Source organism: Pagrus major, chromosome 14, assembly GCF_040436345.1.
Source record: "Pagrus major chromosome 14, Pma_NU_1.0".
NCBI classification, from domain to species: Eukaryota; Metazoa; Chordata; class Actinopteri; order Spariformes; family Sparidae; genus Pagrus; species Pagrus major.
Genome location: NC_133228.1, coordinates 11623068 through 11648655, shown reverse-complemented (window position 1 = coordinate 11648655; position 25588 = coordinate 11623068). Strand labels below are relative to the sequence as shown.

The 25588-nt window shown below is 41.8% G+C and overlaps 1 protein-coding gene across 8 annotated transcripts in view; it reads left to right on the top strand.

Annotated features, from left to right (window-relative positions):
- Window positions 1-2538: 2538 nt before the first annotated feature.
- Window positions 2539-25588, top strand: part of cald1a (caldesmon 1a) — a 59486-nt gene continuing 36436 nt past the window's right edge. For 2 of the 8 annotated variants that reach the window (XR_012180059.1, XM_073480472.1), the window contains exon 1: window positions 8854-8932. Coding sequence is in view for 5 of the 8 variants with exons in the window: in XM_073480472.1 (XP_073336573.1) it covers window positions 8924-8932 (9 nt within the window). In the remaining 3 variants the exon portion in view is untranslated. Of the gene's footprint in view, window positions 2634-8851; window positions 8933-25588 lie in introns of those variants that run through there. The other 6 variants (XM_073480477.1, XM_073480473.1, XM_073480475.1 and 3 more) reach the window with 5 other exon arrangements.

Sequence of the window (25588 nt, the reverse complement as noted above, 5' to 3'; positions counted from 1 at the left end):
GACCAGCTCCCACTACTACTGCACTGGAGCGGCGCCAAGAAGTGACACTAGCAGGGTAACTATAGCTTCAAGCTACAAAGCTTAGGACCACTGACCAGGCTGCATGCATGCTTTATTACCAACTGTTCAGAGAAGTTGTTGCATGCTATTTGATAAGTTCCTTGCTTATTGAGTTTGGAGGGAAGCTGTCTGACTGATGGACTTTGTATCCAAGCCAATACTGACATTTCTTGCACTTTCACATGAATAGTGGGGTATTTTTTTTTATTTATTTATGACCTGTCAACAAGATATTTTCTGTCATGTGACTCTTTTATATTATTTTTCTCAGTAGCTTTAGTTAAACCAAGCTATATTTCTCCCCGGGGTAGCTTTGCTGCAGTTCAAAGTCTGTCAGTGTGAAATAATTGGCAGCTTCTAAAGCTATACTTTCAAAGAAGCTTCCCTAACACTGGTTGTAATGTGTGTGAGAGATCAGGAGTGCCGTACCAGTGTGCACTCTGCCTGCATAGATGGGTGTCTTGACAACTGTAGCAACTGATTTAAGCTGAAAATGTCAGATCATCGAGGAGATTCCAGTATTGATTAACGCATCAGACCGTCATTCAATCGAGATCTGGCACGGGGTGTAAATCGAATTGTGTCTTTAACTACAGAAGAACGTCTAATGTCGTTATCTCGAGATATAAAGCTCATTTTCTCGTGATAACAGACTAATTTATCTTGTTATCTCAAGAAAACAAGAGATAGTTGAAGATGATTTATCACAAGAAGAACATTGGTTACAGTCACATCACATTATACAGTTTGAATTATCACCATGAATCATGACACAGTCAGCATTTTCATGTGTCAGTATAAGAAAGCTGACTGGAAACATGCAAACATGGTGAGACGTAAAACATTTCTACAGACAAGCTATCTGATTTGTAAGCCGTGTCTCGGGAGAGCTGATCTGATTGTATGTGCATCTGGTAGATCTGTCCTACGTGGCCAGTTTCAGTTTGTGTTGGACACTGATTGCAGTAGACTAGTAATGGGTTGATCAATAATGCACTTCTTCATCTGATATTTTCAGCTCGAATCATTCGCTACAGTTGTCTAGACTCTATCTTATGTATGCATGCGAGCGCAGCACTCCTGATCTCTGATAAACATTGTAGGTGACCTTTTTGTTTTCTTGGAGATAACGGGTTGATATCTCAATCTGGAGATAACAATCTCATTTTCTCAAGATGAAAACATTAAAGCTGCTGTAAGTGATGGATTTTTAATTAAGTAAATGTTAAAGAGTTCTGTATTCCATAACGCAAAAGTAATCAGTAACAGATTACCCTGCACACAGTAATATTGTAAAGTAACTTATTACTTTCAAATGAAAGTAACTAGCCCAACACAGGTAGCAACATTATTGAAACTATATGTACAAACCGCGACTTCTGTCATCATTAAAGGAGCATTATGTAGATTTAGGGACTGATATTTTATACCTAAACAAACTAAATAAACAACCTCTCTTTATTTTCATGACTAATTAAACTGAATAAACAAACTTAACGAGCTTAAAGGACAGCACAGCTTCATACTGTTTCACTTTGTTTATTTGTGGCGGACCCTGCCACCTTTCTAGCTTCAAACAGTGTTCTGGAGACCTTATTTCCCTCTGTGAACAGCTTGTTTATACATATTTTATATACATATTCATGAGTTTGTAATACTGCCTCATTAATATTGTAAATATTGAAATTCTGACACAGTGCCCCTTTAAAGTAAGTCACAAAACATGATGTAACAATGGGGACATGTTTTATATTTTATCTTGATATTTGTTGTATTGTGGGACTTTTTCACCCTCAAATACAACACCAACATCTCTCCTCCTAGGATATTTAAAGGATCAGTTCACCCAAATTACCACTAAACTTTATATTTTCTCTAAATCTCAAGTGCTATCTTTCCACCCAGATAGTTTTAGTCCATTGAATTTAATGCTTTCATGCTTTCTGCTGAAGAAACAGTGAGGTCTGCTGAGATTTGCATCTCCATTGTGCTGGGAGAAATCTCCGAGAAGGCGTAGGTCTCTCTTACAGTTATAAATGTCTATGATTATCACTTGTAACCTCTTCTGTTGAGTTACCACCACATTAACATGGAGGCACGCAGGCCTCACTGACTTGCCTGTGAGCAACACAGCCCTCCTTTTTTTTTTTTTTTTTTTTTTTTGCCCAAGATTAACATTTCATCTGATCTCTCCTGACAGATGATTTTCTTTTCAGAGGCCCCCTGAAGGATAACCAAAAAGAGGCACTTTCTGCCTACAGTCACTTTCGCTTTTTGGGAGTTTTCGCACAAGTTGTTCGCAGAGCTGACATTTTTCATTTGGACTCGGGCAGACAGGGCTTTTTGTAAACTCTGTGTGGGTGCAGCTCAGCGATTTAAAGAGCAGACTGGAGCTGGACTGAACTGAGCCAAGAGTAGATGTGCGATTATGTCTTAAAGGGAGGGGCTTGAACTGGTATTCAGTTTGGTTTTCATCACTGGAGTGTAAGTGGAGGACCGACTGCAGACTGGCTCCCCTCTCCTCTCCTCACACTCGACTCGACAGCTCTACTTTGTCCCGGTAAGATCCACAGGTAAGCGCGTAAAACTCCTGAGCTCTCCGTGCGTAAAGAACGACTTCATGACGCACATGGATGAATAAGTCCGGTGCTTTTATGTGTTCATGTGGCGATGGGAGATGATCCGTGCGCATGGGCTGCTGCTGCTGCTGCTGCTGGTACTTTTCAGGATATGTTGGCTGCGAGCCGCTCCCCTCTTTGTGCGCTTTTACGCCGCTAAAACGCAAAGTAAACTCGCGATTGTGAGCTGGGAAAAAACTTTTCTATGGAGGTGGAGGATTGAGGCTGTCATGTAAATGTTTAGTTAACCGCGGGACGACACAAAGAAAAAAAAAAGTCCAGACCCTGCAATGCGCGCACAGTCCTGCAGGGCGAGGGGGTGAAAAGCTGAACCTGAAACAACTCAGAGCTGGAGGGGGAATTTAACGTTGACATCACTTTCTTTTTTCTTTTTTTAAAAAGAAATCATTGCATCTTTCAAACCCCTGAAGGAAAGCTGTGTTCTTGAACTGCACAACCTGTTGAGATCTGACATGTGGTAGGTGTGCAGAGTTGGCTATAAGTAAAAGAATGGGCCCCATATGGCCACCAGCACACCACATGCTCCTCCACAAGATCAGGTTTGACCATAAGATCCTGCTGAGATACAGACTGTAACTGGTGTCAGAACTTAAAGGTGCATTATGTAGTTTTGGGGAAGAAAGAGAAAGAGCTTCATTGACAGATTTATTTATTTTTTCATGCCAAAACAAAAAAACTTTTTGTTTTCATGTCTGAATAAACTGAATAAACAAACTGACACAGTTTCATACTGTTTTACTTTGTTTATATGTGGCGGACCCTGCCACTTTTCTAGCTTCAAACAGTGTTCTGGGGACCTTATTTCCCTCTGAGAACAGCTTGTTTATTCAGTTATGGAAGAAGAAAAAAAGTTTGTATTATTCCATCATTAATACTTTAAAGATCATAAATCTGAGATTGGATTTTTACATACTGCCCCTTTAACCACATCCTGCATCTCCTGCGGACAAAGCCACAGGGCAGCCCTGCCTGATGAATCCACTTCTCGTTGCATCAAGGTATCACATTCTTCGCAATCCCACCACCCCCGAGGCGAACGGCTCTCCTCCGCTCTCATTGTACTTGAGTTGGGCAGCGAGTCTTTTGATCGCAGCTTTATTACATGGCAGTATCTGTGAAATGGAAGCATGGAAAATGGGGAGAGGGTGGAGGGAGGCTGCTGCAGAAGGTAGATCTGTAGGTTCTCTTTCTTTTCCCAATGCTTTTCGGGGGCCAGAGACAGCACAGTAATTGCCCATGAAACTGTATCTGATAAGTTGTGCAGTGTTTGGAAAACACGTGGAGAATGTCCTCCATTCCTTATAAGGCGCAGGCCCGACCTGGTGACAGGTGATTGGAATAGTCTCTGGAATGTGGTGCAAACAGTCCTCTGGTACACTGGGCCCAAACAGTCTGATGTGACCCGGCAGCCCTGTCAGATGAACCACAGTACACCGTCATGGACACCGGCTGATATGTTCAAAATGATTTATTAAGTTATAAGTTATAATTTAAAAGTTTAGATTGGTTCATATTCATACAGCTAACATTAAGGGGGTCAACACTGGATATTTTAGCCATTTATCCATTACTGTTAGCTACTATTTCAACTGTTTATCCATTAGTTTTAGCTAAATAGCCTTAATTTTAGTCTTCAACTGTGTCCGTTACTGTGCTAACTAGCCTTTTTCAACTATGTATCCATTACTTTTAGCTACATTTCAACAATTTATCAATTAGTTTAAGCTAATTTTCCAATTTAGCTTTCAACTGTATTCATTACAGAGCTAACTAGCTATTTAGAAAGCTAGCCTATTAATCCAGCGCTTTTAGTTGTTATAAACCATTTTCCACTACTTCTAGCTTTTTCAACATTTTACCGATCCTTTCAGCTAACAGTTTCAACCATTTATCCATTACTTTTGGTTAACTACTTAGAATAAGTTCACCCAAAAACTCACTTCCTTATCTACTCACTGTCATGTGGATGGAAAGTTGGGTGAAGTTTTGTAGTCCACAAAACATTTCTGGAGCTTCACAGCAAAACAGCGACGCAGCATTCTCCTGAACAAATGAAGTAGATGGTGACTTGTCCGCTGAGATCCAAGTCTCCAGAAGCTCTGACATCCCAAATTCATTTGAAAAGACAATATTTACACCTTCATTAGAGCTTGCGCACCCGCTTCAGACGGGGTGAGCGCTAATGCTTTTAGCACAGCAGCTACATTAAAGATTTTTGCTTTAAAATGGGTGTAAATGACATCTTTTCAAATCAGTTTGGGATCTTAGGGCTTCCGTATACTTGGATTACGCCAGATGAGCTGTATGGAGCCATGTTATGTTTATTTTCCTTTATTTTTTTTTTTTTCACATTTCAAAACGAGTCCCCATCTCCTTCAGTTTTTCAAGGAATTGCTGCAATGCTGTTTAGCTGTAAAGCTCCAGACATGTTTTGTGGACTACAGAGCTTCACCTGACTTTCCATCAGCGTGAGGTGAGGAGAACATCTACTGTTTATCCTTGAAACAGTTTATCCATTGGTTTTAGGTATTTGAACTGTTTATTCCTTACTTTAAGCTAATTAGCCTTTTTCAGATTACCTTTAGCTACGTATTTCAACCGTATCCATTAGGCTACTGAGTTAAGGCTACTACAGGCTACTACTAGCTTGTTTCAACTGTTTATCCTTTACTTTTAGCTAAGTATTTCAACAGTTTATCCATCACTTCTAGTTGTTTCAACCATTTACCACGACTTTTTCACCATTCAACCACTACTACTACAATCATGTATCCGTTACTTTTGGCTAACTGGGCTACTTAAACTGTTTATCCTACTTTTAGCTAGCTAACTTAACCATCCATGCTTTACTTTTAGCTAGCTATTTCAACTGGTTATCCAGCACTTTCAGCTATTTCAATTTTTCACAACTTTTACATTTTTCATCATTCATACTTTAAGCTAACTATTTCAATGATTTATCCATCGCTTTTAGCGGTTTAAACTGCTCACTCGCTAACTAGCCTAGCCTACTTTTCACACCCTCTCAATGGCACCATGTTCATGAGTTACAGTTGACTCAACATGTTTGTAATCAATCATAATTTAGTCAAATTGGGCTACTCTAGCCCATAGCAGCTGTAGAAGTGGATAAAAAGCGACCTTGGAGTTTTTTCACACGCATATACGCTCTCCCACAGCTATTTTTGGGCTGAAACACACACGGAAAAAACTTCAGGCTTTACACTGAAATGCATGTAGTGCTTTGTAGTGTACTTAGAAGAGGATTTTATAATTGGCACGATATGATATGGGTGCACAAGAATCTGGAGGTAATTGCACAGAGTGATAACAGGGGTTTGGCAGTGTGGGGCGAGAGCCAGGGCCAGGGTTAGGGCTGGGCGGGCAGGATGTAGGGAACACTGCCATGCATTTCCGGAGTCTGGCTCTGGACTGCACAGTGCGGTGAAAGCTTCTAGTTACTGTACGCTGGCTCTCCCTCTCTCCCTCTCTCCCTCCCTTCTCTCATACACTTGATCAAAGTTAAATGTTGGAGCAGGTAATTATTTTCCCCTCGTTCTCGTCGCGATCAGCATGTGTCGAAGCGTGTTTGTGTCTTTGTACTGTTATGGGTTAACATTCGTGCAGAATATGTGGGTGCTTTGTTATAGTTTGATCCTAGATACTCATAATCCAGCACGGTATCAAGTTCCAAAGCAAGAATCCAGAGTTTCCTTGCAAGGCAATAGTTTCTTACCACCACTGAGCGAAGGCAGCCAACCAAGTGGCAAACTGAATTTGAATAGAATGGAAAATTGGCAGAGGCAATATTTTTAACACACATGATCAGATCGTTCTGTTCTTTTTTTTAATAGATGTTTACCTATACTGTGTTCGGTGTTACGGTTTTTCCAAATGTGGTTACGTTTCCAGTGATTGCACGCTGACATGTCCGTCCAAACATACATTGTTTCTGCACAGCAGGTGCCAGAGCTATTTTCTGGTTTCTTCTCTGAACGGATCACTGAAACTATGTCAAGCAGGTTTCCTGTGTTCTAGTCTCTTTTGCCACATCGTTTAATTTGTGAGTTTGAGATATCGATGCCACCAACCACAAGGCGAAATGAGCGCTCTCTCTGTCATCAGTGGCGTCCTTGTCATCAGTGTCCACCAGTTGCCTCAAATAAAGTAACTTTAGGTTTTAGGTTTGTGTCTTCTGGACAACAGCAGGAGTGGGACAGGGTTCAGCTCATTTCCAAGTGATTGTGATTGACGTGCAGCCAGCGGCTCATGGGACTCGGGCCCTGGACTGGAGCCCCACAGCGTAGTCGTTCTGTTCCCCCTCGCCTTTGAATTCGATAGCATGTAATTTGAATGTGCTGCATCCAGAACCGCACACTAAGTTGTATAATATGGTGAGCTTGCATGGACGGGTAGTTGGAAAGAATTCTTAACTCTTTCACCGGGTAACGACGGTCAACAAGGACTGGTCGTGCTGCTTAATTGCTTGTGAAGTCGTTTGAGGGCATGAAACCTTAGATGATGTTTGTTTAGGTTGTGGAAAACATGCAGTCAGGTTTTTTTTCAGGTATCTGTGATATAAAGTTAGAATTCCTTTCCCTGCGGAGCCGACTTGGAAAAGTTCTGTAGGGGAGTGTCCACGGTGTTCTTGGATGTTCTGGCATTTGTTCACCGCTCAATTAGACTCTGGTCGTCTCTTGGGTGATGGAGAATGCTTACTCTCATCCCCCCCACCCCCTCCTCTAGTAGACCCCCGCCTTTAGCAGATACACCACCAAATTCAGTCTTTATAATCAAACTGCATTTACAAAGCTTTATTTAAGCCACATATCCATGAACAACGATCCTCCTCCCAGGATCATCTTCTTCTTCTTTACTTCACTTCTTTGAAAACTATTTCCCAAACTTTGATTCTCCTGACTCGAAGCAGTCATGTGGGCATGAACGAACTGTGTTTGAATTCCTCTGGGCTTTAGTCACACTCTGATGAAGACGGTTTGTTAGATCAGCCTCTCGCTTGTGTCGTTTCTCTGACTTTAAAGTGCTATCACTCAAGGCCAGATTGCCTAATAGGCAGCGTGGCATGTCGGTGTTGGTAATTGGCATATTGGCCCACCATCTGCCGGTTGCCAGATGCCAAGCTCTGCCAGAAGTTTCATAGCTATAAAGAAAAAAAAATGATATTCTTTGCCCTCTAACTGATGATTTAATTCATGTGGCAGCCTCGCTTTATATCTTAAAAGGTAAAAATCTCCTCTCTGACTCACGTGATCTGCATTTCATGGGGTTTTTTGTGGATGATTGATTGTGCGAGAGTGAGGTCAGCGCTCCTCAGCAGCGCTTCTGATGTCATCCTACAAAGATGCATGTTCTCCCCTTCGTTCCCCAAAGCAGAGCTATTCGGAGAAGCGTACAGCGCTTTTAAGAGGGACATTTAGCCTTTGGGCTTCTTCTCATCTGATAAAACAAGCACAGGAAATGTCTCTGTTAGCTGATTGGCCTTGTGTTTTCCTTTGGCGTCCTCCCACTGGGACTTCAGACATGCACAGAGTGTCCCTGTAGCAGAGAGAACCACCTTGCTCGTCTCTCACCTAACAGCTACATTAACTTTCCCGTCGCCTCTGTCCTTTTCTTTAACACCAATCTATTCTACCTTAGCCCGTTTCTCCCCAAAAAATAAATGATTACTATAACGTTCATTCTCACTTCGCTCTGCCTCTTCTCTCCGCCAGCTTTCCATTATCCCCCCCCACCTCCCCGTCCTCTCTTCACCTCCTCCTCCCTTCTCCTCTCAGCCTCTCGTCTTCCTCCCATAGCGTCCCGAAGCTAAACAAATATGGCTAATCAAGAGCCTGTCAAATCACCTTTTAAAAGTCCCATATTTTAGGGTAATGGGGAATTAAGGGAACGAGGAGGTAATAAGGTGATGTAAATCCCAGCGGCGTGTGTGAAAAATACCACTGAGTGTAAACACATGACCGGTGAGGTCATGTGTTTACACAGTTAGCGAGGTTAACCGCTCTATGAATCGCACAGGGGGAAACAGACAGGGCAGTGTGTAGGTCAGTTATAGGCCTGTTGGATTTATGCTCGTGGCTACGGAGGTGGTGTGTGTGCTGAAGTGTGTATGGCGAATGTGAAGGACGGCCTGGAGAGTCCACGTTGGACGGCTGCCATCATGGGAGTGAGAACTGGCGAGAGCGAGATCGGGCTTGTATGTGGTAATGATGGAAGTGAGGACTTACCTCATGCACATAAAACAATCACTGTGTCCTTACATGGGTATTCACATGAGTCAGACCTCTACTGTAATTGTTTCATTCTTTGGACGGGCTTCAAAGTTGAGAGCGTTTTTTTAATTCTAACTGAGTTCTGACCATGTTAATATTTATTTAAAGTCTTGGTGTGAAATCTGAGCAGAATACCATGTTCTCAGATGGTTTCACAACTTAGTGATATTTTTTTGGTGTTGATTACTTTGGCCGTTCAGTCTGCCATTAATTTTATTGATTAATCACTTAATTGTTTAGTCTGAACAATGTCACAAGGTTACGTATTCAAAATGGTTGTTTGGTCCAACGAACCGTCCGAAACCCAAAGAAATTCAATCTACTATAGTGAAGAACAACTTTGAGGTGGTGGAACCACTACACGTTAGCATTTTTTGTTTCCTAAGTGAATTAAACCTGCATTGACTAGGTTTCTAGCTAGTTAGCTCAGTTAGCCGTGCAGCTAGCGGTTAGACTGGGAGCTCGGAGACCAGGGGAGTGCTAGTGTTTACACCACTGTTAGGATTTTTGAGACCAGGACAGGCCAGGGCTAGCTGGTTAGCATGTTAATTTAGGTATATATATCTCTGAAACACAATACATAGTCATCGTAATATTAAAAACGGCTATTTTTCACATTCTGTCTATAATTCGTTGCGTTTTCAACTAAAATTCTTACATATCGCCCCTTTAAAAGGTCCATATTGTCAAACAACAAACCATTCAGGACTCATTGTAGGATAATGTGAGATGAGGGGTGTTCAGTTGGTTGTAACCTGCAACGTCACCTTTAGATGCCACTATTAAAACTACACACTGGACCCTGCGAACTAAAACAGTAACATTGCGGCCAGAAAAACAAAAACACAGAGCTCAAAGATGCTAAAATGTTCTGTAGAACTGATGGGAACTGTATTAATTGAGAGACCCCTGGTGGCAGACATTACATACTGTGCCTTTAATCAACTCGCTTCATCACTAAATAAAATTTAATTTGATCATAATGCTTCTCAAAGCTCTCTCTGTCGAGTATCTTAAGTCAGACTTTGCACATGTGTCTCATAGCGAGGCACGTTGTTTGAAATGGTCCGCATCCATCTTTCCCACCCGGATAAGCCAGTCAGGCAGCAGCACAGTCTGAGGTCTGCGTCGGGGCTGCAGTCGGGAGCAGTGGTAATTGTTTAAGAGTGCATTTATAGAGTGTACTCTTTGTGCCTCCTAATCAGAAGCATACTCAGGCATTTACATATGAGCCTCCGAGGATTGCTCAGGAATGCATTACGAGCGAGACAGGAGGACGGGAGGGTAAGAAAGTCGGTTCTAGTGGGCCATTTCTTTCCACTTCACATGTCGCTGCCCTGTTGAGAGGGGGTAAGATAAGTGATTAAGGCTCGAGATCAAAAGCACAGACTGGCTGATGCAAAGTGATACACCAGTAATAAATGTAGCATATGCATCTACAGTTGTGCTTTCTGTAGTTTTTTAAAGACATCGATACCAACGATTTCTCAAAAAAGTAGAAATCCAATGCCCTCATCTCCGTCTGCCTATCTGAGACCTTTATAGATTAGATCTGTTTTTGTGGATCCATTTCAGCACGCATTAGGTAATTTGTCAATTTTTTCTCTCTGTACTTTTACTCGGGTCTGGCAAGGGGACAAGGAGAACAAAAATATGGCTTCAGAAAACCATTTTAATCAGACGGTGCTCCGCAGGGACAGAGGCTGGCATAGGAGAGCTCTTTACCTCATCAGAGCTCTGCCAGTGGTGATTGGGAGAAACACTCAGTCAGGTTTTTATTGAATAACCCCAGCTCTGTACCGGAGGGGCTTTACTGTAATAGAGCAGCGCTACGGCCGCCGAGGTGACAGCCAAATGGTACTTATTAAACTAAGGGATGATTCATACTATATGCCCTACTGCAGTTTAACCTTGTTGGAGGCTTACGCTTTGACTTTAATACCCAAGTCCAGTCACATTTTTCACGACTGAGATACATATGCGTACGATTATCCTCTGATCAGACAGCACAGTTCACACATTTAAGAAAAAACACATGAACACAGTTATTTAATACAGACAGTAATTTCATTCATTTTTCTATTTAAGTTGTAATATCCACTGGTGTGTGCAGAGTGGTTCTGATCAAAGCTTTTTCTTGGATATGCACGTTACCGAAGCACCTCGACAGGAATAATAGCTGCGGGTCCCCTCGTCTCCACGTATTTACCCAGTACACAGCTCTCTGCACAAATTGAGCATGACGTCTAATGGAGTGTGAGTGTGGATTAATTACCCCCGTACTTAGACTAATGGCTCCTTCTCTTCTGATTAATGATGACACATGTCACACGGAGGAGGGCACAGCTGAAACATGGGAACAGTTTTATGTCAAAATGAGATATGTGCCATTTTAATATTACGGTGTTTACTCTGAAAGAGTCTGATGATATGAAAACACTCGTGGTGTTAAATACTGTTTAAGTCACAAGTCAGTCAGCGTGATTTACTGCTAATTCTCTAAAATGGCACTGCATAAAGATAACGACTGTCCTGTATACCCTTTTTGGGCCTTGCTATACTTTCTTCAAACTTTCGGCCATTATTTACTCGTATACTTTGCTATCAGTGTAATTATGAGTCTAATGAGAGACGAGGACAGGAGGGGAAACAGGAAGGGCTTCAAACATCTGGTCGTGCAAACTCAGGAGTTACAGCACAGTGAAGGAGATATTAACAATAAACACGCATAAAAAGGGCCAACAACGCAATGATTTAACTACATAGCCTACTCTACAACAGTAGTAGCACAAAAATCAAGGAAAAAATGATGAAGTAAACACAATCAACAGTATTCGGCAGGCGTGTAGCTCGCATAATTGGTTCAATGAAGTATGAGGGGTGTTGTTTTTGGATTTAGTAACTGAAAACTGAAACGTACTTCTGTCGCCAGTTTTTGAGGCCGATACCGAAACCTAAATTGACAGTTGAGAAAAAATTCATATAGTCATAAATCTTCGCTGAATTTCATAAATGCATAACAAATGTTAAACTTGTCAGTGCTCTCTGGTGGACAAACTATGTAAAGTCAACTCTGTTTCTAAATTACCTTAAAAAAAGTTTCTGCAAGGCAATTTTGTGTTATTTACAGGCCAACACATACATCATAACTGATATACAACTGTAATAAACCAACAACAACCTCAGCGATTTCTTGGTCAGGCTCTGCGTTGCTTGTGTATGTTGGTGTATTAGCATGCTTTTGGCCTGATTTGGCTTTATTTATAGGGGGTGCACATAAGTTGAAGCCGAAGCCATAATTAGGTGTTGAGGATGCTGGAGGAATCTGCTTTGAGCAAAACAGTCTAAAGTGCATTTGTTGATGGTTCATTGGATCACATGTTGAAGATGGTACAGATGCACTAGAGCGCACAGGAGGGATGGGATGGGGGTGCCCATTCTGGCTGGCCTCATTAAACCTGCCTTAATGAGAAACAAAACACCCAGACGCCCCCCCTGGAACAATGGGTTCTTGTTATCAAAGAGTCTGTGTCCCGTGTATGATGGAGTCTGGCTTGCGTCCCGGCAGATTTTTCATGAGGCTCAGTGTGCCTGAGTCGAGCCCCGAGCCCCGCCGTGCCACTCACGTCTGTGACAGCCACCTGGGAGACCACCTTGGAAAATGGGCCCCTATTAGTTCAGGTTAGACTTAATGACCAGTAATGGTACACCGGCCAAGCCAAACTGTGCAGAAGGGCTCCGGGCCGGCCGAAATGAAATACCAGTCACTCAAGCTCTGAACATAAACACAAGGTGGGTGGTGGTGAATAGGTACGTCTGTAGGTGTGTGTCTGTGTGTATGAAGGAGCTCTGACACAAATCTATGTGTTTGAGCGCAGAGTCGACCCAGATGGAGGAGACAGGTTTCGAGCGCGAGGAGATGGGTGAACCCCCACGGACAGATTAGTGCCGGGGGGGTATGGCCGTTGTTTTGGATTTATTCCCGTTTAGCTCTGCTGCTTTGTGAACCAAATCTCATTTCCAGTTTTGCCATCAGCTAAAAAAAGCTCGCAGCAACTTCAGCCAAGCAACCAGAGAAGCCTCCTAAGAGCACCGGCTCAATTATTTACAATTTCATGGCTGTCTGAGATATGTGTTATTCTAATAAATTTAGGAATTAGGAGGCTTTAGTAGCACACATATATTAACCTCTAAAGCTGAATTTTATCCTCAATTTAGTGGTAAATGCCACATCACGCTAATGGCATTCAATGATGATTGCGTCTTCCATGGTCTAAATAGTCTGCAGTCTAGAATTAGCGCGAGCATTAAAAGTAAGAAACTCCGCCATTTCAAAACGCTGTGATACGAGTCAATCAAGCCACTGAATGAAATTACTTTTAACTCCCAGGGAGCTGCAGAGCTCCGAGGCCTGCAAAAGTCAGACAGAGAAACATAGTGTAATCTTCAATGAAAGAGACAAAGACAGAGGAAGAGAGCGAGCTTTGTTATGTCTCATGAAGCTCTAGGGTTTCCTGGAATTTCTGGCAATGGATTCTGAAGTCACATAACCACAAGAAAAAGCGGCAGACAGGGGGTAACTCTCTCGCTCGACACATTCTGCTGACAATAGCTGCCCCTGCACACTGTACACTGCAGATGTGATGATCTCCAGTGTTTGCACTTGGTGGTCAATTTTGCCTCTAGGCTTGTCCAGACACACCCGCAGAGAGGCCAGAGTATAAGGTGACATACATTACCTACTGTATACCCACAGATTAAAGACCCCAGGTTGGGCCCTTTCACCTCGAGGTGGCGGGGGGGACAGTAGACGCGTATTCGTCCGGGCTGGCCGACTGCCACCGTAATAACAACAGCCAGCACAGCCATGCACGAAAATGAGATCTGGTAAAGCTAGTGAACTTTAGCCCTGTGGAGCCCTGAAAGGATTTGAGGTATGAGAAGAGTGGAATGTGTTCTTTGGAAGGAGAGGTGAGCTCGCTGTCACTCGGAGAATGTGCATCCGCCTGATTCAAAAGCAATGCTAATGCTTTAATATCTTTAAATTTGATACCGCAAACCACTGAAAGATGAGAAAAAATGATATGTTTTCCACAGGGGTTATGATATTTGTTGGAATTTCTCTCTTTGTCTGAATGAAAGAGCCTCACATATCTAGTTCCTGGCTTCATATCTATCAACCAGTGTAGGTGGACTGGGATTAGGACTGGTTTACTTCACTGAATTTTGTGCTGACTTCTGCAGTCCTTTGTCAAGAGCTGTACAATGCTTCTTCTTCCTATCACCACAGTATTTTCTTCCCTCTGCTAGCACACTCCCTGTTTTCATCTTACAATAGGAGAGCTGTTAAGTTAGGTGTTACATTTAATCTATAAGAAAGACCTACAGTGTAGTATTGAACTTTTCTTATTAAGGTAATGCAAAACCAATTCCTGCCGACTGTAGAGCGTGAAGATAAATGCAAATGTGTAGCAAATGCAAGACATAAAAGACAAACAGACAAAAGGTTTCATGCTGTTTAACAGATCAAAAGCGGATGATTGTTATGGGCCCAAAAATGTATGAATGCACAAAAGGCAGGAAATAAGAAAAGTGCTCGCTGGTATTAGATTAGTATTAGATTTAGAAATATTCAAAAGCACATCTTTGAAAACATTTTATCAGACAGAAAATGCATCCAATGTGTTTGCTAGGGATCAAACGACAACGTGTAATATGAAAACTGCTGCTCAGAGTGACAAACCCACAGAAAATTATCACCCGACTCTGCAGTTCCCCTCGGCCTCTACAGACCCTTTTTTAGCGTCTTTCAGGCATTTGTTTGTTTGTTTGTTTGTTTGTTTGTTTTACAGCCTGCATGTTCACTGTTTTGATTCATGCTCACCAGCTTTGTTTCCAGTTGGGACAGGCATCTGCTTTCAATGAATAAAAAAACAACACATGCTGGATACATCCATCACCAAACAGCAAAGAGGCAATTAGCATTTAGCCCTAGAGAAAGATATTTCACTCAGGAAGTGGTGGAGACCAAAACAGAGCTAAAAGGAAAGTGAATACTGGAGTTACTTTTGCCAGGTTGGCAGAAAGAGGATCAAAATGGATGCTAATGTTACTTATTATCGGCTGGATGTGTCAATAACAGACGTTATAAGAGATGTAGAGCGTTTTGAATGGAAAAGAGAAGGATATTATGCTAATGTACAGGATTAACAAGAACGATTTGTTTTGTTTTTTTAAGTTAGACATTAAATTAGCATTTTTTTGCCAAGATGGCTGCCAAGTGGAGAGACTTGCCTTAAAGGGACTTTGTTTAAGGGCTCTGTTAGCAGAGCAGAGAGAGGCAATCTGCTCACGTACGGCCATTAACAAAGTGATTAATGCATTTCAATTGCTACAAATTATTACACAGAGCCCCTTTAATAGCATGCTTTTTGCTAACATGTTCGCCATAACTTTACCGAACGTTAATATGTGACAGATTTGTTTACAGCTAGCCGTCAAGTCTACTAATGCTTTTAAAGGTTTAAGGGTCCTCATAAAACAATCTGGAGAGAAAATCTTAATGTAAACACAACCGTTTAAAGTACTTTTAGGTAGTCGGACACTGATAGACCGAAGTGTGCAGAGTAACCCGACGCTGTTGAGTGCCTCTCACCTTAAAAAACACCATTTACCTTCACTTGGTCACTGTCATGGCCACTGAAGCCCATTAATCAAGTGTCTGCTGAGTATACTGACTGGAGACATCTTTTCACACCTGGCTGAGGAGCCCCGGCACATCCACCATTAAATGTCTCGGCCCCGCATCAGCTGAATGAGATCATGTCAGGGCCGCATGAACACCCAGAGAGACAGAGAGGCAAATCTCCGGCTATCTGTGGCTCTCTATTATCATCCTTTTTTCTGACTTGTGTGTGCAGTCCCTGAAGAAACCCCTCAGATTCCCCCTCCCCAGTAAGGCTGAACTGAAAGCACCATCAAGGGATCGCTCCACCTCTCCACACACACCGTGAGTAATAGACCCTCTCGGTCAGGTCATCTCACTCGCTCGCCCGCCAACCCACCCACAACCTACCCCGCTCCTTAATCTCCTCCTATCTCTCTCCAGGAATGCAGCCCCTTATTTTGAAAAATACCTTGTCATGTAATACCCTTGAAAAGCCTCGCAGCACACTTCAAAAAATTGGCATTCCGCTCGGTGATTTACTGACTTGTGTGTTAAAACAAGGCAAGAGAGATAAAGATTTATGACATTTTTGTGAGTGATTGAAATAAATACGTCCGCCGAGAAAGTGATTTTCTTTGTGTTCGCCTGGTTCAGGCCGTGATGCATGTGCAAAAAAGGCAAACTTGCGTCTGGGGTTTTTTTTTTTGCGCTCAGCTGTCATGCTTTCAACAGGCTCAGTCTGTGAGGGCATTGCATCATGCTTTTGAGCCTCACTCTAACCTCATGTATGTGTCCATGTAAGGTATGATGGGAAGACGTTCTCCCTTCGTGTGGTTCGAAGCCAGCCACATAAATCACTCCGCCGCTTATATATATATTTTTCATCCTTTCCGATTTTCTCTCCTTCTTTTACCAAAATGTCATTTTCTCTCCGGCCACAGAGAGCCACACGTCCGTCACGACAGAAACGTGGCTTTCATGGGCGGCATTTCGCAAATGTTCAGCAGAACTCTTTCTGCCTTAGAGAAACACATCAGGAACCTCTCAGGCTTTATGAGAAATACATTTTTATGTATCCACTTAATGTTTCCAGCATGTCATGTTATTGCCCGTATAGCAGAGGCTGCTGGCTGCTGTGAATCATACTAATCACATATAGTTTTTACATTTTAGTCACAGAGTTTTGGCGCATGTACTGAGTGAGTTACCCTTATTAAAAAAAGTACAAGTTGAGGATCTTGCCCGAGGGCCTTTCAGCCAGGCACACTGGCTATTTGCACCCACAAAATCTCTTCCCCACAACTACATAGTGCACCTTTAGGTGTCTGGTTACAACTTTTCCTCACAGATCTGAATGGTAGTAAGGTTTTCAAGCAGAGTACAGGTCGTTTCTGTTCTGTTCTTATCGCCATCATCAGCCGGATAAACCGTTCTCTAGCTGCAGTGTCGGCAGTAGCAGTGCTTAGACTAAAACCAGCCATATATCAGCACTCTGGTTCCACGAGTCTCCCTGGTCAGCTCACTAGTAGCAGATTAATGTCCTGTTGAGGAGACACAGACTCCTGCACGGGCCTCATTTACTCTGACAGAAGGCAGGTGTTAAGACGGGCTGTCCGGGAGGAACAAGAGGAGGCTGCTTTTCCTTTGTAAATGGACACGAGAGAAGGATGAGGAGGGGATTCGTGACAAGTCACATGTATCTGTTGCTTAAAATGAGAGAAAAAATGAAATACCATTGGTGCGAGAGGTTTCCATGGCCATTTAATGACCTGATGAGATGTTTTTTTTCAGTGCATTGACATTACCATCACTGCCCTTGTGGTTTCATTCAGCATCTGTCTGTCATTATTTATTTATGATCCTATATAATCTACTTAAAATGTGTCACAGAGCTCCTTGAGAGACTCAATGATGTTGTCCTTGTGTATCCCTCATAACTGGTTTGTTATGACAGGACAATGATGTGGAAATATTGGATTTGTTTATTCATTAGTCCTGGTCTCTTTGATACTATTACAGTGCGGTTTGCAGTCTTGGCCCTTCGTAGCATGCATGTTCTGGCATCGGTGACAAAAAGATGAAGGCTCGACTGTAATGTCCTCGTGGAATTACGCAACACACTGTTAATATCGCATGTCAAGTGCAGGGGTGCATATTTATTGAGATTATTTGACATTCTGGATATTTTGCACCAGAATAGTCTGATGTATTTTTTCAAGGAGGCTCTTACGTAAGAGGGCTGCTGCGGCGCTGAAAACTAAAACCGCCCAGATCCTGTGCAAACAGAGGAAAGAGAGAGGCTTATTTATCACTTTGTTCCCCCCTGTTCATTGTCTGGCAGCAACACAAAAGATGTAAAAAGTCATATTGTCCTAAAGGGAGATATTTCTGTAGTATATTAAATTCAACTCGATCAATACTAGAGTGTTACGATGCTTGTGGAAGTCTCATACCATCAGTGGAGACTACCTATCAAAAGGTTATTTCTCTTCAGGGAGATGCTGCTTCAGTTAATTTTATGCTAATCTAAGATAATTAGCTTGGTTTAGCATGAAGACTGGTAGCGGGAAGAGACAGTTCTGACAACCACAACTTCCTGTTTTTAAATTTGGTTTTGTACAAATTAAAGCAAACAAATCAAGCGATGCAATTTCAGGCAAGCTCTTTCCCCCCTGCTCCCAGTCTTTAAACTAAGCTAAGCTAACAGCCTACTGGCTTTAGATTCATATTTAGCTTAGCATGCAGATGTGAGAGGGCTTTCAATTTTGTCATCTAATTCTTGGCTAATCTAGTACTTGAGCTTGGTTGACTACATACTGAGTAAACAAATTAAGCTTGGCAATATCAGGCTAGCTTTTGCCCCCTGCCTCTAGTCTTCAAGCTAAGCTAACAGCCTACTAGCTTTAGATTCATATTTAGCCTAGCATACAAATATGAGAGGGCTATTAGTTTTGTCATCTAATTCTAGGCTAATTTAATTCTTGGCCTTGGTTTTGTGCGAACTAAGCATTCAAATTAAGCTAGGCAATTTCAGGCTAGCTCGTTCTCCCTGCTTCCAGTCTTTAAGCTAAGCTACCTTGCTGGTTTTAGATTCATATTTAGCTTAGCATACAGATATGAGAGGGGTATCGATCTTGTCATCTAATTCTTGGCCTGAAAGCAAATAAGTGTATTTATCAAAATGGCTTCCTTTAAGACTGCAAAAAGATATGTTAAAGATATTTTTCATCTATTTTACTCCGGTTTCTGTGTTTTGTGTGTTGGCCTATGTTTAGATATGTAGCTTGTATCATTGTACCATTTTTTTTTACATTTAATTTTTTGTAGACATAAAGCAAACAGAAAGAGCGAGGCTAGCTGTTACCCCCTGTTTTCAGTTGTTATGCTATGCTATGCTAAGCTAAGCCAAGCGTCTGCTAGCTGTAGCTTCTGCGTGCACTGTAGGAATGTGGGTAATATCAATCTTCTCATCTAACTGTTAAAAAAAAGGGAATAAGCATATTTCCCAAAGTAAATATTCATTTAAGATGGAATACGAAGGTTTAGACTTGTTTAGGTGGACAACGTTTTAAAAACAGATACACAAAGTCCCTTAATTTATTCACGAGTTTAGACTTTATTCATCTCTCTGCAGTCTTCCTCCTCCTCCTTTGTCAGCAGTGCACAAATGCTCCAAAAAATGTCTCAGATAATTTGATAAGTTTTCTTATAAAATGACATAACCACATAGACATTTTTTGCAGTGCGGCAGTGGCAGGAGAATGTCAGAGCCAGTCCATATAGCGGGGAGGAGGGGGGGCGTGGGCCAGATAAACAAACCGTTTCTAACTCGAGCACTAGGACTGTGGCGTTTGAGACGGCTGCTTTTTCACCAAGAGGAATGTTCCCTTCCAGGGGGGCTCCGATTCAAAGTGCACTGCTGAGACTCCGGCATGGAGCTCATATGTGAAAGTGAAGAAAGCTTTTGTGTGTGTTTAAAAATGAAATGTCAGCGCAGTGAAAGGAATCGGTGTGCCTCTCTTTCATGACTCCTGAGTCGTGCAGGTGTGCGCGTTTGTGCGCGCGTTTCTGCCGAGATGTCACGGCAGGTCCAACATCACCATCAGTCATGCTGTTTTGAGAGGGAGCCAACTCTGTGGCCACTGTGTAGTGAGTGTGAGAGCTCTATCTCGCTGTGCACACAGCATGCAAGAAAACCTCCCCCCCCCCCCCCCCCCCCCTCCTTTTTTTTTTTCTCTTTTTCCCAGTTTGGTTACGGGAAAAGGCAGCATTTTTTCCTTCCATATTTGGTCATATGGAGCACCGCCAGTGAGCAGTAGCCTTTTGATGCCGTACAAACATCCCTATTTTGTGTGGGATTTGTACTTTTTGGAATGCCTTTTCTCCAATTCTGCCTGATTGTGGGTGTAGCATCTGAAAGTGCACTTTTTAAAAGGGACACGAGCCTTTTAAAAAGTCAAAGACTGGAGAGAGGAATCGTGTTGGCCGTTTCACAAAGAAGTTGCCTTTTTATACAGTATTATTTATGATTTGGGCAACAAGAATCCAGCTTCTAATGCAAATGTCCCTCTTAAAAACCCAACATTTAAGAGAAAGACAGTGTTTTATAACCCTTCTTTTTCAGCCAACTGCTACATCAACTCCTCTCCGGCAGTTATTTAATTTGGTAAATTGGATCAGCAGCTGTCAAATAAGAATTTATCATCTCAATTCAGTGGTTAGCTTTGAAGGGCTTCAAGTGGGAATGTGAAACCTGCTGAAGCTGGATTTAGTTAGATCTCTTCGAAAAATGAGAATGAAGACGTGTTTGCAGCTAAAACGGAGCATCTGTGTGCTAGAACCTGCTCTCCAAAAGCTGTGACATGCCGATGATGGATATGGCGTGTTGGGGTTATGTTTTTATTGCAATTCAAGTGTGACTTAGCTTCAGGCATGAGGTTTAAGGACACATAAACACACCCTCAGCCTGGAGGAGAACGCCAGCCGCTGAAGCGCAGGTGTTTTCAGCTGTGTCTCCACAGATGGGAAAAAGGTTATTATACCTTCAGATCTAATGCTGTGACGAGCAGTATGAAACTTGCGTCCATGTGTGGGATCGGGAGAGGAGAAAAACATTTAAAAAAACAGTGAGTCACACTCTAAATATATACGACAGATGACAGTGTTCTCAACGTTTATCGCTGACAGTGGAAAATAAAACACAGGATCCAAGAATGCAACATTACGAGTCATTTGTTTTTATCAGCGCAGCACACGAGTGTAGAAAGTATCGGACTACAGCTTCCTCTCCAAAAGGGATTTGTCTGTTGGAAAGATAAATGAAACAAATTATATTTGTTATCATGAGCGTATAAATACTGTTTGAGACAGTAAGACTGTGTCATGAGGGTTATAGCTGAGTTGCACAAGGATACTTTCAGTTTTTAGGGTCTTAAGTTTTTAAGTATCAGGCATCAACAAAGTCTGAGTATTTGCAAGTAAAACTGAAAGCGCATCCAATATGTTGCTAATAATCTCAATGCGAAGGAAAACAGTGAATGGGGGACTACTGTATGGCAAGTACAGAGGGTCAAAATTGAGTATTTTGGTCGCACATGCACCCAAAAATATGTCAACTGCCAGCAAACTTTTTCATTAGTTGCACCTTTATTGCTGTTTAAAATCATTTACATAATGTGCCAAGAAATTTAATTAACTTTTATGGGTGCAGCTAAATAGAAGAAATAGGCGCACCAGTGCAGCCAGTGTAAAATGTAGTCTGGAGCTCAGTGTTACACTTTGTTTTAGCCCCGTAATTGTCATTTGTAGCTACTGTTCCTCAAAACTGGGGGTTTTAATTGGGTAATAATTTCTCAGTTGGTTTTTGTTTTTACTTTTAAATCATTTTCGCTAACTTGGCAGGTGTCTGTATTTAACTTGGCGAGTTTTAATCCATAAACAATGATGGCCGAAGGACAAAACTATAAAGCCAAATAATAAAAGTAATAAACCAGAGTTATCCTTTAAAGACCTTGACATCTATCCTGAATTTGCTTCTTTTTCCTACATTAACATACATTTTCACAAATATAATGACTTTTGTTGGTTCCTGCATGACAGATTTCTATATTCGTGTTTTCATCTTGCCATTTCTTATTAGTTTGAAGCGGGCCTGGCTCAGCTGGACAAAAGTGAAGTCATGTATTTCTGTGCACCGATCAGAGTTTCGCAACATTTGGACAACATCTGTTGACATCTGTGGGGCTGATCTGAAGCAGAATGGTTAACTTAAAATATCAACTTCGACAGTAACTACTTTTGCCGCGATTGTTGCTTCACTCATGAATACTGATTGTTTCGGGTCACTGCTTCTGTGATAAATTCAGTGGATGGTTTGCTCCAGCAGCACTTAATGTAGCCTGCTCGCACCCTGTGAAATATAAAGCATCAGAGGTATTCCATTGAGATTTTCTTGGCTGTGTGTGTGAACAGATAACCTCAGTCAGTCTGTCTCAGTGTGTATGATTCACAGGGCACAGAGACGTGTTATGGAATGTGAACCATTGTCTGGGAATGCACGAGTCTCCTTTTTCTTCACCAAATGGAAACTTCACATCTTTAACCTTCAGGGTTTTCCTTACACCCATGTGAAATTTTCCCCTTGCTGGTTCATCTTTTATCTGAAAGCTAAAGTCAGCACATAAGAGATTGTGGGGTGATTTGGGGGAGGATTGTGCCTGATCACTATGGATCTGAAGTCCTCATAGGCGTTCAAAGACTTGAGTCCATTTCTTGCCCCAACCCTTAAAACCATCAGCATGTTATTCCGCCGCATTTCACTTGCCACTGCGGTGTTAGCTTCTCAGGTTTGCCTATGAATACCGCCTGCTCATGCTCGGTGAAAATTTTCCCCATTCGAGCCGAAGCCACACTTGCAAAAATTTGTTTTGGATGAGATAGAGTGTGAGTGGAAAGCAGATGGTATTGAGATTGAGCTGAGGTCTGATGCAGTTGGCCACCTCTCATGTTGCCTTGAATATATAGTCGCAGCTGAAGACCTCGGCTTTGACAACAGAAGCTATTGTGGTTGAAATGCACACTGTGGCACGCAGATGCAGACAAAGACAAATAGAGAAAGAAGCTCGGGGGCTTGGACATGGGTAATTCGTATAAAATTAAACCACATACTAACCTTAATTCATAGCCAACCAGCCCCGAGTCTCCTCATATTATAGCTGAACACATAGTCTGCAGCTGTTGGCTAAGCTACTGCATTTTGGTCCAAGAGGAGCAGAAATAGTGAGAAAAGGGGCGAGAGTAAAAAAAAAAAAAAAAAAACTTGCAGTACAGGCGACCGATACTGGATTTTTGAGGCTGAAACCAATATTTATAATTGGGAATTTTTAAAAGAAAAATTGCATAAACACATCACAAACCAACAATTCTGTTAAAGAGTCTTCAAATTTGGTTAAAGACACATGTATTGAGTGGGCATTTTACTGGAAAAAAGACAAAAACACAACAATAAAATGCACATTTGAATGAACGAGTATCTACAACAATCTTAAACAACATTTAAAGAGTTTGTAATAAGAAAAATAAAAATTGCAGCCCATAAAACTCCTGATCAACAGATTGAAAATAAACATTTTCAATTTCATGTCGAAGAGCTTGTAGAAAGGTGCAGAATAAAAGTATCTCTTTTCCTTAAAAAGATTATTATGATCATGTATTAATCATTTTAAAATGTTTGTCTTGTTTATATAGTTTTGTTTGTCTTGGTAGTTGCGGAAAAGAAGCACGAGTTCTAGTTCCCAGCACCCTGTACTGCCCTATTGTTAACCAGATGGCGTTAGCAACATTAACATTAGCTAGCTTTAGTAACATTAATGTTTGCTAGCTAGTTTGCAACAGCTGTCTTTTTTTTTTACATCACAAATCTACAACACAGTAATTAGCTCCAATGAGTTTGAGTAAAACATAGCTGAAACCTGATGCTAACATGAAAAGCTAACATTACCGTGAAGCAGCTGTGTTTTGCAAAGTGAGGAAACAGCCCTATCTTTGTTAAAGTTTTATCATCTGTGGTGATGAATCCAAAACGCTCCCTCACATTACTTCTAGATTGGATGGTGTCATTATATATCTGTTCAGTCTTGCTTTATTGCATAAGCGAATAGAGCAACAATAGCCTAGTTTACTGCCTTAGGTCAGATAGACTCACCCCTTGCTGGATTACACACCAATAGTCAGTATCGGCCAATAATACCAGTCCACCAGTGTATCGGTATTCGTCAGCCAGAGAAAGAGATCCTAGATGACAGATGAAGCCGAGAGAGGGACGAGCGGAGATGGAAAGAAAGAGAGAAATTCTTGGCGTCGGTGCGCCAAAAAACCTCCAGTGAATTTATGAATGCTCATCCACAGCCGCTCTGCATCCTGGGACTGTAAACGTGTTAATGCTGCCGATGCCTGGACGTGTGAGCGGAGAGCCATAACACAGAAAAACCACAACCACAAGGCCAGCTTTCCAAACACAGCACTGTAGGTGGTGATGGATATCACACATGTACACACATTTTTACTGAACCATAAACACACACATACTCTACTCGCGGCGGCCTCGCGTATTTCCAGTATTTCAGTAGTAAAAGCGTGCGCTTGCACTCGCTTACAAGAGCGAGCAATCATTCATATACACATCTGCAGACACTTTCCCCACACGCGTTTACATAAAGACACACGCAGAACACATTAACAAATGTAAGTCTTGTTTGTTAAATACTGTTTATCGTGATGCGCGCACCCCTCACACACAGGCTGCACATATTTTAACCGCCCCGTCACACTTCTCTCAGGAGACTCCTTACCCCTGCAGAAAACGTTAAGGTTTACCCAACTCAAACTGTCCCCAGAGTCTCAGCCTAAACAGCTGTTAGTGTGCACTACCTACAGGGATGCACTATCTCTCTCTCTTTATTTCCCTGTTTTACTGCAGGAGCTTTATCTGCGTGATAAAATCATCATAAAATGATCATTCTTGCTTTGCCAGAATACTTGCTTTAGACTGATCCAATAGACCTCTGTCTCTCTCGTTTTCTCATCTCGTTCGGCCTGTGCACAAATGTTCTTCTCCTGTCAAGTTAAGCATCCGATTCTGCCATAAGTGGACAATTTACAGTCGAATGTCCTATAGCTATACATACAGTGTTAGTGGTTGTATTCCCCAATGATCAATTAGCTCCTACGTACCTACATGCACTTGAAAAATGGTTCCCAGCATGGAGTCTTTAATGATGTGCTTCGGTGCAATACTGCAGGAGCAATGTGCAGCATGGCTGTTCTTTTGTGACCACTACTAGTGGTGCTATGAAGCAACATTTTGTTGATTTCATTGCAGTGAATTTTGCAATTGCACATTGCAATTAGCATTAGCATGTCTCTCTGCCCTGACCATTACTTCATATTGAAAGGACATAACTCATAAAATTTGATTGTTTTCGTGCTCTGAGATAGTTTTAGACATATTGTGGTTTTAAAAAACTGTATTACAAATAGCAAAAATTGAACATGTTAAGAATGGTTAGCCACTGGGGCTAATTTGCGGACTTGTCTGCTCTTTTATCCAGTGTTATTTAATACATTTGTGATATACTCGCCTGAGCACATGGGTGACACAGTTAACCTTCAGTTTCATGTTATTTCAGTTATTAAAAGTTAATCTAGTGAAGAAAAAAGGAAATCTAGTGAGAAGAAAACTGCTAGCTAGCAAAGAAGAAGCGTTGCGACAGCAGTGTCATCTGTTTGTAGCCTAACATTAGCTTTTTGCTTCTAGCGACTTATTTTACACTTCGAGAGTCACAGAATTGGTGTTCATCTGTGAAGATTATCTTGCTGAACAAAACGTGTATGTATCATAATCTTGTGTTCGCCACAGATCTTATATTCCAAAA